The 13,688-nt window shown below is 42.7% G+C and overlaps 1 protein-coding gene across 7 annotated transcripts in view; it reads left to right on the plus strand.

The window, feature by feature from the left end:
• Nucleotides 1-13,688, plus strand: part of ERC2 (ELKS/RAB6-interacting/CAST family member 2) — a 980,330-nt gene that overhangs the window by 770,485 nt on the left and 196,157 nt on the right. For all 7 annotated transcript variants that reach the window (XM_063645317.1, XM_063645323.1, XM_063645319.1 and 4 more), the window contains one exon: nucleotides 11,856-11,990. In XM_063645317.1, coding sequence (XP_063501387.1) covers nucleotides 11,856-11,990 — 135 coding nt within the window. The remainder of the gene's footprint in view (nucleotides 1-11,855; nucleotides 11,991-13,688) is intronic.

The following is a 13,688-nucleotide window of genomic DNA, read 5'->3' on the forward strand; positions in this document are numbered from 1 at the left end:
AGAAAGATTGGCAGAAAAACCTTAACAGCGGGAATAAATATTGGGGCAGAAGAAGGGAGAACATTACTTTTCTTTTTATAAACCCTTTTGTACTCTTTAATTTTTCATAACTAGCATGCATGATTTACATAATAAAAACTTATAGACGTTATTTAAAAAAGAAAAATTATAAAGCCTAATCAGTAGTTCTGCTAGAGAAGTAAGGCTCATATCTCAAAGGAAATGGAAAATTGCTTAACCTATCTGTAGCCATCAAGAACAAAATGATTAGGTGTTTGATGCTGTTTAGACTGAAAGAATGGAAATTAATACCATAGGACTTTGGAACACAAAACCAATGACATGAGTCGGGCCTGTGGTGTTACAGGTCGTGGACATGGTGGACTCATCTGCACTTGTGAATCAAATGGGAAGATGGCCAGGGGCAAGGACAGGGCCAGGTTCCAGCAGTCAAGTATTCTGGGGGTTTCTCCTGGGCCCATCAGCAACTAACCTTCCCCCTCTTGGAGCCTCAGTCTCCCCTCTGTAAAGCAGTAAGCTCGGATTCACTAATTGAAGATGTGGCCCAGTATTAACATTTTATGAATTTGGGTTGTCTGGCAAGTCCTTATTTGTAGGGGAGAGATTTGAGATAGCTCTAAAATTCTCTAGTCTACGAGATGGTCTCCCCAGCTTTCAAGTTACCCGCCTTTTCCTAGTACTATCAAGAAACATCAGTTACGTACTTTAGTATCTATTTTTGTTCAGATTCAAGTTTAAATACATTTGGACATTTTGTACTTAAGCTATTTCAACTTCAGGGTCACAGACAACCAGGCTTTTTGGATTCCACCTTAAATAGGTGATTAAGAGAAAGTGTTTTTTGAAATGTACCCATTCAATGAATTCAAGTTTATGTGTTAGGGGAAAAAAAAAAAACCATATGACTCAACACAGTAGACATTTCCAGATGAAATTTGAGTGTAACTTCATCCTTTCTGGAAATTGGATTTCTGTCAGATTCACAAAATTTCCACTTTGCCTCTTCTTTGGGGGGTGAGTTATCGCAGGAGAAGAGGTAGGGGTTATTGATGAGTTTTCATGTTCATGTACTGAGAGAATATCAGCTTGGACGAGGCTGTGGGGAGACCTGCAAATGATGTCCCTGTCTTGTTTGTGCATCTCGGGGGGTGTCCACAGAGACCTTCTATCCTGAGTGGAGTATGTGACTCCTCATAGAACTAAATCGACCCTAGTTAGGATGAGCTCCAAGTGTTCCGTGTAAAGCTAGTAAGGGTGTTGAGATCCAGACAAAAGGGAGGACAGCACAGCGGGCAACTCTGATAAAGATAAACACCTGAGGAGATGTGGCAGCGAGTTGGTATTTGGAACAATCTCCTGCCATTTTTCTCTTCCCATTTGTTTTTCAACTGATTGGAAAACTGCTAATGAGCATGTTTACATTTTCTCCAGTTGTCTCACCCAAGCGTGAGACCAGCTGGGGAGAGCGATTTGTTCTCCCTCCAAGGGCCTGGCTGCCTCTCCCTGTCTCATTCTCCCTCCCAGCTGCCAAGCCTCTCCTGGCTGTCTCCACGCCTCCTGGGGTCAAAACTGTGCTCGGTGCTGGCCAACACAGCCCCACCACATGTTTTGCATGGCTCACCCCATCCCTTCTCTCCCCCTTTGGGGGTCATTTGTTTTGTTTTGAAGGAGGTGAGGTGCTGGGAGGTTTATGCCCTTCCATTCTGCTTTAGAACTGGGAGCAGGCCCAGATTGCATTTGCTTCCACTTCTGCGTGAAGGTCAAAGCCCTTGAAGGAGAGTGTCGTTCCGTCCTCCCACGGTTCTCAGGACGTGTTCATTCTCTCTGGGCTGACCTGAGTTTCTAGTCTCCTCTGCCTGCCCAGTCCGTTCTCCATTGCTTTACCCTTCCCTTCCGATGGTGGTGTCTCAAGCTTCAGACATTTTGAGGATTACCTTCACAGTGTTTTCCACATCCTAAAACATAATTTCTATGAAACCTCTCTTTGATGTGCTTTTTATAGTTTGTTTTAATATATTTTAGAGTAAATATATCACTGTTGAGCAGTTCATTTACCCCCTGTGAATTATCTTGCCTCCAAGGGTATGTGAACACCTCTCTTCATAGCCCTGTTTAAGACTCTCACGGCCTCTTGCGGAGGGCACTGCTGGCTTTTACTCAACCTCACATGCTCCTAGAATCTCACATTCTCCTAGAATTCTACTAGAATGTTCACGCTCCAGTTTCTAGCCTATTGGCCAATTCTGTTAGGCCATACCCCAAGGCTGTTTTGCCCGTTCATTGGTTAGGGAGCTGTTTTGATGATGCTGGTTCTCCCTAAACCAGTGATAATAAATATTTGTTGAATTATGAATGGAATGAAAATGTTGTCTTCACTTGTCAGCACAGTTATAGAGTCTGAATCTCAACACCTGCAAACATTCTTTGTCTTTCCTCTCTCCTTCCTTTCTTTTTCTCTCTTCTTGTCTTCTCTTCCCTCTCTTCTCCTTACCTCTCCTCTCTCTCTCTCCTCTTTCTCTTCCCTCCCTCACTCTCTCCCTCCTTTCTTCCTTCATTTCCTCCCAGTCTCCTTCATTCTCTCCCTCCTTTCTTTCTTCCACTCCTCCCTTTATTTATTTATTTATTTATTTTTGTCTTTTTACCTTTGGGTTAAAAAATTAGGATTTTATTTGGAGTTCACTTTCCAAAGAAACTCCTAACAGACCATGCACAGAATGCTTCCACACTTTAGTCGAAGAGTCTGGGGTTTTTTTTTTCAGAGACCCCCTATTGACTTTCTGAGTTGAAACAGTTTAGACTCCACATAAAATATGTGTTGTTTACCCAGGCTCTTCATGCTCTGCATACTGTTACAGTCCTTGAAGAGCTTGTCAGTGACAAGTAAGATAAATGAATGAAGAGGACTTTACAAGTGTTTAAAAGCTAAGTATAGCATGTGCTGCCCACGACTTAATTAAACAGACCTGCGCTTAACTAAGTAACTTTGTGGTGGAAACATCTAGGGCCTTTCCCTTCCCCCAGACTCTGCCACTAGCAATGGTGCTCAGGATGGTAGAAATTCCTTGGTTGTCTGCAGTTGCTAATGTGTTAGCCTAGCTGTTAGCTGTCTCATTGGTTGAAGCATTAAAAGCTAGTGTGGACTGTGCATAATGACTTTTGAATTTATATTAGGGGATGGTCAGTAACATGGACTTCTTTGGGGCTCCATTGAGATTTTCAAATGTGTCCGAGTTCCATCGTTTTCAGAGGGAATTTTAAAATCAAAAGTGAGCTGCTTTTCTTTAAAGCTATGATTGGAGTGGGTGATCAGAGCCCATTCCCAGGTCAGTCTTGACTTGTTTATGAAGGGGCTGGTCCTTAAGGATCTGAGCAGTGGGATGCACTGGTTACAAAGGAGGCTGTAGTCAGAGCCTCAGATCTACCAGTTATTTGAGCTCTGATTAATTGCTTAATCCCTAAGCCTCATCTTCTTCATCTGTAAAGCGGGAGTAATAAGAAGCTTCTACCAAGGCAAATATTCAGGGCATGTGCAACTGTGTCACTCTTGGTTCTCGTGGGTTTCTGCGTCTGTCATAGCAGCTATTAAAGATTTTAAATACAACCTCCACCCCTGACTGCATTGCAGGGTTGATGTCAGACTGACTTAATGAGATGATGCCAACAGAGTGTTGTTCACACAGCAAGGGCCAAGCAGTCATTGGTTATTATTTTTTATGTTAACAGGTGGCTCCATCTCACAATGTCAGTTAGGATCCTAACATTATGAGCAAAGCACGTAGAACTCTTGCTCTATAAATAATCCTTCCTCATGGGCTGCACTGGCTGACAGTAGAACAGGGGAGATGATGCTTCTGGCTACAATCATTGTCCATAACCCTTCAGGGGATTCCCCAGGTTCCTAAGGTGGCAGCAGAAAGCAATGTTTTTTTTGAGACAAGATCTCATTCTGTTGCCTAGGCTGGAGTGCATTGGCGTGATCACAGCCCATTGCAGCCTCAACCTTCTGTGCTCAGGTGATCCTCCCACTTCAGCCTCCCAAGTAGCTGCGACTACAGGCATGCACCACCACACTTAGCTTATTTTTTGTATTTTGTTTTTGTAGACATGGGGTTTCACTATGTTTCCCAAGCTGGTTTCTAACTCCTGAGCTCAAGCCACCCAGCTGCCTCTGCCTCCCAAAGTGCTGAGATTTCAGGCATGAGCCACTGCGCCTGGCCACAGAAAGCAACTTAGCAACATAATTTCCCTCCCCTGATTTTAGCAGGAAAAAGGAAAAGAGAAACTGCACAAAATGTGCAATAGGAGCAGTAGATCAGCATCTGTCTATCTATCTATGGTGTTTGGTTTATGCTGAAGACATTCTTCCCTCTCTTGCCCATTTTATAGGTACAGGAAATGAGACTCAAGGAATCCTGATTCAGTCTGAGTCTCAATATGAATGTTTGGCCGAAACTGAATTAGTGCCAGGCAGGTGTTACTTCCTTAAGGAAGGTGAGAGTTCTGTCACGCTAAGTGATGAGAACTCTCAATAAGTATCCATGGAAAAGAGCCTGGGAGTCACAGGCATATTAGTCCTGTGCAAAAATTAAGTTCAGGCTTCTTAATTATTCAACTATGATTAGGGTTTTAGCTGAGATTCTTGCAAAAACAGACCCCAAGCTGGGCGAGGTAGCTCACGCCTGTAATTCTAGTGCTTTGGGAGGCTGAGGTGGGTGGATCACCTGAGGTCAGGAGTTCAAGACCAACCTGGCTGACATGGTGAAACCCTATCTCTACTAAAAATACAAAAAAAAAAAAAAAAAAAAAAAAATTAGTTGGGAGTGGTGGCAGGCACCTGGAATCCCAGCTACTCTGGAGGCTGAGGTGGGGTAATCACTTGAACCCGGGAAGCAGAGGTTGCAGTGAGCCGAGACTGCACCACTGCACTCCAGCCTGGGTGACAGGGCGAGACTCTGTCTCAAAAAAACAAACAACAACAACAACAAAAAAAAAAAAACAGAAACAAAAAACAGATCCCAAGACAAGCTTTTACTGCAGGTAGTTTATTTGAGAAGTGATCTCCAGAAACATGGTGAGAGAATGGGGCAGTGATACAGGGAAGGGAAAAGGCCAACAAAGGGTACATCAATGGGCAGTTTTCTGCTATAATCAACCAGGGCTCCCACTGCCGAGGACCTAGTGAGAGATTCTGGGGCACACTGTAGGATTGTCCACTGAGGGGCCAGGGTACTGGCTGTTTTTGAGAGTTGTTTCAGGGGCATGAGCTCTCTAACACTTCCCATCTGCCCCGTTCCCTGGCCAAGTGTGCACCTGTGGCCAAAGCAAGACCTCAAGCAGAGGAAGATGCATGAGCTCCTGGTGGGAAGACAGCAGCACATCCAGGACTGTCCATCCAAGCTGCAGATAAGATCTGGTGTGGAACAAGAGAATATAGGAGGGACCCTGACATTCTCTGCAACAATTAAAAATAAAATAAAATAAAATAAAAGTGCTTAAGGAGTAGGTATAAAAACACCAGCCAAACCTTCATGATGATCTACTAAATTTCTGTCTGTAAATAGGGGCCGAGAGAGAGAGCCACCTTTAACAAAGTTGGGAGGGAGTGTCTGACCAGTGTTCTGTTCTGCTATAGATGAGGGGCAGGAAGGATGGATCAGCTGAATGAGTTTGGGGAGATCAGACCAGTGCTCAGGGAAGGACTGATGCTATAGCAGCGGATTGTGTAGATATCTGTAAACACACAGATGTCAAGAGCCTGGCCCATTTTCCTAGAGATGTTACAGTTTGACATGGGTGAGTATATGGCTGTGGCTCTGTCTTAAATTCCTTCCAAATGCCACAAGTTGATGTTACTTTGAAAAATAAGGTGGTGAATTTTCATCTCACATTCATTTCCTGCTCTTCCCACATCCAGTAAAGGAATTAAGAAAGCCCGCACACATACACACACTTGCATACCTCACATTTGGTGTTCTAGTTCCCCTCATTGACCTGCTTTCCTCTCAAGGTGATTAGAGGGCCACTTTACTGTGTGATCTCCACAGTGTACTCTCCTTATACCTATATCCAAGCCAACTTTCAAATCTTAACTCAAGGGGCATTTGACCCATGGAGCCCTATTTGATGCCTCTGCCCTCAGCTGGAGGGGATCTCTGTTGCCTGTGAACATCCATTTAAACCATACCCTTCTCTCCTGCTCCTCTTCTTATACTGTTTTATAGTCAGGCTTCTATTTCCTCATGTCCTATTCATCTTTGCCTCACCCCTGCACCTGGAGTGGACCTTACCCTTCATGACACTGCTGTAGCACTCCGGAGTCAGACACCTGGGTTTGAGTTCTGTTCTTCTACTCACTAGCTGAATAGTTATGGGCTTAGTTTCCTCATCTGTAAAAGAGGGCCCCAAGAATAGCCATCTCAGGAGTGAGGATTCAGCAGGAGAATGCTGGCCAAACACTTAGCCTGGCACATAATTATTCTTGGCATCATTGCAGTTGCAGATGTTCAGTAAGTGTTGAGTGAATTTCAGTGCAGTGTTCACAGTAGAAGCCTTTACATCATTTATTCTTACATGTTCCCAGAAAGTTCCCCAATACGGCACATTCCTTTAATAGCTTCTGCATCCTCTGGCTTCATTTTGTCCTCCAACTGTGACCTGAGCACTGCAACTTAGATTCTACTCAATTATGATTCATTGCTATGTGAGTCTAGTGGATGGTCAGGAAATCTCTCCTCTCCTAGCTATCCCATTCTTGTCTGGTTTCCTCATCTTTTACTTGGTGACAAGAGCTGTTCACCTTGCTCTGATTAGGTGGAAACAAGACAGTAGAAGAGTTCCTGAACATTTGGGATTTCCCTGGTGGGAAACAGGGACAGAAAAGAAAGCCTGATAGAATAAAACTGTAATTGCTGTTGTACAGTATTATCTCCATATCCCATAGCAACAGATCTTATTATATTTTTTTCTATTTAAACCATATTCATGAAGGTTTTATTGTTAACTTGATCCAGATGACTGATCAAAGCATAGTTTGTTATTGCCACCTTGCTAAAATATTTTTAAAAGCAGTTTTAATACGATGTGTTTATCGCTACATATTGCCATTAGGCTATTGAGTCCATTACTAGTCAATCAAGGATTTTCATTTTGTTTCAAGAGCTCCTTGGATAAACTCTTCAGAAATGTCAAAAGAGTTGGAGTATCTGGCACCTTTTCACAGATGGTGCTCATCAGATATTTTAGTTAATGGATACAGTTTCAGTTTTCCATGTTTGACTTTGGCACTAACAGAGGTTTTCTAAAGGCTCCTGCTCCCCTAAACACTAGGGGATAGTAAGAAATGAAACTAATAACACCTCAACACCCCTTATTCTTAGTGAGGCAAGTAATCAGGGAGGTGGTAGATTATTTCACTGGGTCCAATGAGCTAAGGAATGGGATATTTCTTGAAGAAGACCAATTCAACTTGCCGGACAGCTCCAAAGCTATGCACATACTCTTCCTTTGCCACTCCCAAGAATTACAACAAGCAAAAACAAATAAACAGGAAAAGTTAAACTGCCACATCAAAAGTTAAATACTCAACTGGCTCATCCTAGACTCCCATCTTCCCTCTTATCTGTTCCACAGTAGCCTGCGTGCCCTCTCCATCCATCCATTTTTACACTCATATACTTTGACACACTTTTACTTACAGCTAAGACATGAGACTCTGCACTAGATGGGGAGTGCAAGGGCAATCCACACATAGTATTTCCCTCAGGAGATTTTCAACCTAGTGGTGGAGAAAGCCAAGCGAACCTGCAGTTAGTTACCATTGGTTCAGATAAGTTCTGTGATGACAGAGACCCAGGGGGGTGGCTACAGGATTCTGCTGAAAGCAGTGGAAGAGGCAGGCTTAGGAAAGTTGTCTCTGGGGATGGTGGCATTGAAGCTAAGACCGGAGAACTAATGGGTATAACTCAGGATTAAGGGGTAGTGCGTGAAGAGCAGGACCGAGAGAGGAATAGCATGTCCCAAGGCTGGGACAAGGAGATCGGGAGGTGTAACTGTGGAAGTAACTAGCAGTCACCTAGCAAGAGATGCCTAAGCATGTCAAAGACCCAGGCTGTTTTCCTGAGTATGGCGGAAGCCTCCCAAGAACTTGAATCCAGGGAGGAACAGAAATCTGATGTCACTCTGGCTGTGGAATGTGTTCAATGGGAGGCGAGAGTGTGGCAGGAGAGCTGTTAAGAGGCGATGGCCCCAGAGAAATAAGATGTTGCCTGGAAGAAAGAGGAAATAGAAAATGAAATCTGATTAGATTTGTCTCCACAGTCATGATGTAATATAGTAAAAAGAGTATAACACAGTTAGCCAAAGGCAAAGGTGTCTAGTCAGCAGTTTGGTAGACACTGCAAAGGAAATAAAAGTGGGCCTCAGTGAATCGCTAAATGAGTCCCTGAGTTCCCAAGTGCTATGCTATGGAAAGCAATCCCTCTCCAACTCTGTATTAGTTTTCCTGGGTTTTTAGTTTTGCCTGCCCAGAAGATTTGCTGCTTCAGGCTTTTCAGTGGGCACCTCAAGCATCTGAGGCTACAGGGCTGTGGATCATTATATATGGGATCACCTGGTAAGTTGGCCTAGAGTTATTTGAACAAACAGTATCCCTGTCCAATCCTTGTTACAAATTTCTGTAGTTTTTCTTTCATTGACTGTTAGGGAGTATTATTTGTGACTTCCTGTCCTTCCAGACCCTTGTTTATGTGTAAACCAATATAATTGTGTGGGGATGAAGCTAGATAGTGCAGACTTAAAAAAAAAAATTTTAAAAGAGATCCATTTTAAATTTGACAATTAAAGGATCAAGATTGGTCAAACTGTTTTTATAGGAGAGAACACCAGCAACTAGCCGGTAAGAAATCGGTCACAGTTTAGGGGATACGTTACAAGCAAGATAAATAAAAACGGTCTAGAGTATCAGACCAAACTCTCATTTTTCATCTCTGTTTCACACTCTTCTCTTCCAGCCCAGACTAATCAAAAGAAGCCTCTTCCGCTCACAATTGCTCTGTGTACATTTCCCCCAGATCTGGTATTCACATGAACAACGTGGTTTATTTATATTTCAGCACCAAATTGGAAAGATGACATCATTCATTTACAGTCTTTATCCCATGACATGCCTACTCTCCAGCACCTCATTTTAGCAGACACATTTAGAACTGCATATAGCATCTTGTTTAGCTTGTACATTCTTTTATGGGATACAGTTCAAAGGTAGGGAACTTTAGGCTTGTTGCTGGTAAGAAAATAATCTCATAAAATCACAGGAGCTTCCCCAAAGGATGAGGATATTACGATGTTTACAATAGCAGAATTATTATTTGTTCATTTAGGCTCCATCCTTCATTCTTGAGCGAGTCCCTTCCTTCTTGCCCACAGCAGATCTTACAGCTCCCCTCAGGCTCTCAGAATTCTATTTAGAAGAAACCATTCCAGATTTATTAGTTCATGAGTTCAAAAGTACAGGATCCTGACAATACTGGAATTTTAGGTGTGAACGCCGAATTTCAGAATCTCATGTGCAATGGCAGGCTGGCTGAGGGGAATCTCAGTACTTAGTCTGCCGCAGCTCCATTGACCTGCTCTTTCTCACAAGACATAACTTGCCCATTGGGTCTTCTGACACTTTAAGTGGACAAGTGAAGGATGGAAATGCTCTCAGCTGCCAGAGGTTGCCTGGGATTTTTTATTTAATTTTAAGTGGTTCTTTCCCTCTATTTTTATTGTTTTTATTCATATAGACAGTTTTTTTTTAACATTCACTCTGGGGCCTTTCAAATGTTGTACACATTTTTTAAAATGGAGTGAGTAAATCATAAGACATCCTCTGGCAGATAGAATTGGGATGTGAGGTGTTTCCAAAACTTAACAGAATCAAAGCATTTTATGGGAAAGCTCTTTCTACCTGTTGAGCTGTTTGCCTTTTCTGCTAGCAGCAAGACAAAGAAAAAAGCCTAGAGATTGAGAATTGGATGACCCAGAAAATCTCCATGTTCTATGTCAAGAAAGAGACTCTCGGGGCTGAAATCTACACCTTACTTTTCTAGCTGCCAAATGGGGATAGTAATAATTGCTCCTGGAAAAGTATTGAGAATAAGTTAGATTGTATGTGAAAAATACTGTAAGAATACACAATGTTAGGTCCAGACTTTTCTTTATTGTCAGTGTATTATTTATATTACATAATAAAACTCCAACTGGTTGGAGGCTCTGCCAACCACTGACTTCTGGCTCTCTGAAAGTACTGTTGGTTCATTGTCATCTTGAGCCACCAGTGGGATTGTTATGGCAACTCATGAAATGTCCTCAACTCTCTGTGACCTTCCCTGCTGAAAACAAAAATGCAGCTTGTCTCTAGGATGGCAGCATCCCTCAAAATCATGGCCCCTTCATTCTTTTGGTCACTCATTACAGCAGCATGTATTATATATCTACATCTGCTAGGCCCTATGCGAGATTCTGGGGAGAGGCAGATGAAAGAAATAGCTTCAAGGTCTACAGACATACGGACGGACGGATAAATCTGTGGTTATAGAGCGATGGTACACAGGAGGCACATGTCACTCAGCCTCGAGGACAGGGTGAGGAAAAGGCTCCTAGATTAAATAGTTTGAGTTAGCCAGACATAGAAGTTAAAGGTGAAGAAAGGGGGCTAAGGAGGCATTGCAAGCAAAGGAAGCAGCACATACAAAGGAGGAAAAATGTCTTAGAGCAAACAACAACAGCAGTAATTAAAGTAATGACAGCATTTGACTTTCATTGCCAGTTACTGGACTGACACTTGAAGTCCCTCATATCATTTGCTCCTAGCAGCAACCCCAAGGAAAGAGGCACTATTCCTCTCACTTTAGAGTTGAGGAAATTAAGGTTTATAAACAGTTTACTCTGGTAAGTTCACATAACCAGCAAAGAGGTGGAGCCAGGACTTGAATCCAGGCAGGTCTATCCTCAAACCCTAATTTCCTGACTTTCCGAGCTGGATAATTTTGTCTGCTTTTTTCTAGTGGTCTTTCGGCATTTTTCTAGATTCTGAGAGCCTGTCAGGCCAACTCATCACTGGCCCATTTCTTGCCCTGCATAATAAAGCAGTACACTTCTATTGCATTGGGGGTTTAACCATGACTCTAAGTTGCCTCATGTGACAGGCATCGTGGATTGTAAATTAGAGTGATCAGTTCTTCTCCCATTGACTTTGTACCTTTTGCTCAGTTCCCTCAAGGAACAAAATCAGTTAAAATGTCCATAGAGAGCCATTTCCCAAGAAGTGATCATAGCAGTAAACCATCTCCATCAGTATTTTTGCATTGGGCAGCGTTTGAGTGGATTTTTCTGCCTTGTCTTGTGAGACCATTGTTTATCTGTAGTCCTGTGTTTCCACCCAGCCCTTCCCATCTTTTCACACAGGACGTCCATCTCCAGCTTGCTCTAGGATGTTGGTCTAGAGTCTCAGTCATAATTGTTGCAATTGCAAGCTCACCTTGGATCTCTGTGATTGCTTGATAATGTAAAGCAAAGCACCTTAGAGTATGTCCATCTTTTCCCTTTTAAATCACAAGAAGGAAGTACGTTAACATTTACAGATGTAACATAATAGCTTGAAGGATGTGACAAAGCCTTTTTCACCAAAGTTAATGGCGTGGTGCTTTCTTTATTAAGTTTCAACTTGACTAACAGTGAAAATTCCTGAATTAGGAACAAAGGGATCCCTATAGGTACTATAATTATGCCCTGAATCTCTGACTGATCTTCTAGCTCCTGATGGAATCTTCCTTGGTTTTTGTTCTGCACAGACCCAGAACAGAATGAAGTTGATGGCAGACAACTATGATGAGGACCATCACCATTACCACCACCACCACCATCACCACCACCATCGATCTCCTGGGAGGTCGCAACATTCCAATCACAGGCCCTCTCCGGACCAGGTCAGTTTCATCACTGCTTACCTCCAAGACCCCTTTTACCCTTTAGATATTTTAAGATAAAATAAATAATCCTCAAGAAATAATAAACAGCATAAAGTGATACGTTCTTTGAACTGAAACTAATAGCTTTGGTATTTATTTCCATCAGTCAAGGAATCTAAATGTTTTTCTTTCTCCTTCCTCTTTAAGGTTTTGTCTTTTCTTGTTTATGTTATGCATTTTCTTTCCTCCCCTCCTTTCTTCATGTAGTCTATTGCTGGCTCAGTATCTCATGGCGGGTTACTTTGGAATGTCTCTTTCAGAGTTTTAAGAGAAAGCACTTTGTTTCCATGAGCTTGGCAACCAGAGAAGCCTTGAGTTCGCTGAGCACTTTCCTAGAAAATTCTTTAGTGATGCAAATTAATGGTGGGGTAAAACAACAAGGAGAGAAATCCGTTTTGCCTGCGTTTTAGCCAGTGAAGTCAAGGAGTCTGGTTTATTTGATTTGGACCCTATCTCCTCCCTTGACTAAGTAAAGCATGTGAAAAGATGGATTGACAAAAACAAAACTGCCTGTGGTTTTACAGCAATATTTACATTCACCCACCAAATGCAAAAACTATTTACAGTGTTTAGTATTAAAACTCTTGAAGGTGAATTTTATGGAAATTAGGAAATTAAATGCAAAACTAGCAGGATAATATAGTCAATATGAGCAATATTTCTTACTTTGTTGTACTAAGATTCCTGCCTCCCCTGCCCCCGTTTTTGATGATCCTAGTGTAACTGATACATTTCCATAGATGGGAGCAATAGGTAACAAAATAGAACCATCTGGATAAGTATGCACTCCTTTGGATATGGCAGGGTGAGGGCTTGTCAGAATTACCTGTGTGAAGAGGCAGTTTAATTGTTTGCTGGGGGAGGAGGTACTTGTGATGCTCCTAAAACTTTTCACGTGGCTCTGTTTCCTTTTCACCTCCTGTTGCTAGCATCCCAAAGAAGTTAAGATTTGAAGTTTCCAAGATATTTCACCTGGAGTACAAGTCCTGAGGGAGCAGTTTATATAGAACACAGCATTAGAAGTTCTCCTGGGAGCTGTGCAGTGAGGCAGCCAGCACCAGGAGGCTCCCCAGCCCCTGAGCTTGACCTGACTTTTGTACCTGGAAGCGTTTGCCCTCAGAGACCCCAACATTGCTGAAGCTGTTCACACAGAAAAAAATTTAGATTTCTGAAGCCAAGTACAGACAGGGCATGATTTCATATGTTAGCTCCCAAAATATTTTTCTTGATTTGGAGATCTGAAATGTGGAGAGAGGTGTCAATTTCATGTCATTATCTTGTATGTCTGTATTTTGGTTTTGTTTTGGTTTTATTTATTCAATTATCACCCTTCACCATCACCACCGCCACCACTACCACCTCCCCACCTTTGCCTGCCCCAGTAGACCTGGCATCCTGCTAACTAAACCAACTCGTTCTCATTCCTGGTCCCTGCCCTTTTCTCCTTGGCATTCTCCCAGATAGGGTGAGTATGAGGTTTTATTGGTGGGAGCCTGCAGTCCCCACTTTGGCCACTCATTCTGAGCCACACATGCTAGAAGACCATCCTGGGTTCCCCCACTCAAACCCCAACAGAGAGACAAAAACAGAGAGTACCATAGGAGTAGAAAGAAGGATTTGGAGCCAAGTCAGGGGAGTAGGTCATCCAGGGACCTG

The sequence above is a fragment of the Symphalangus syndactylus genome, chromosome 1 (assembly GCF_028878055.3).
Source record: "Symphalangus syndactylus isolate Jambi chromosome 1, NHGRI_mSymSyn1-v2.1_pri, whole genome shotgun sequence".
NCBI classification, from domain to species: domain Eukaryota; kingdom Metazoa; phylum Chordata; class Mammalia; order Primates; family Hylobatidae; genus Symphalangus; species Symphalangus syndactylus.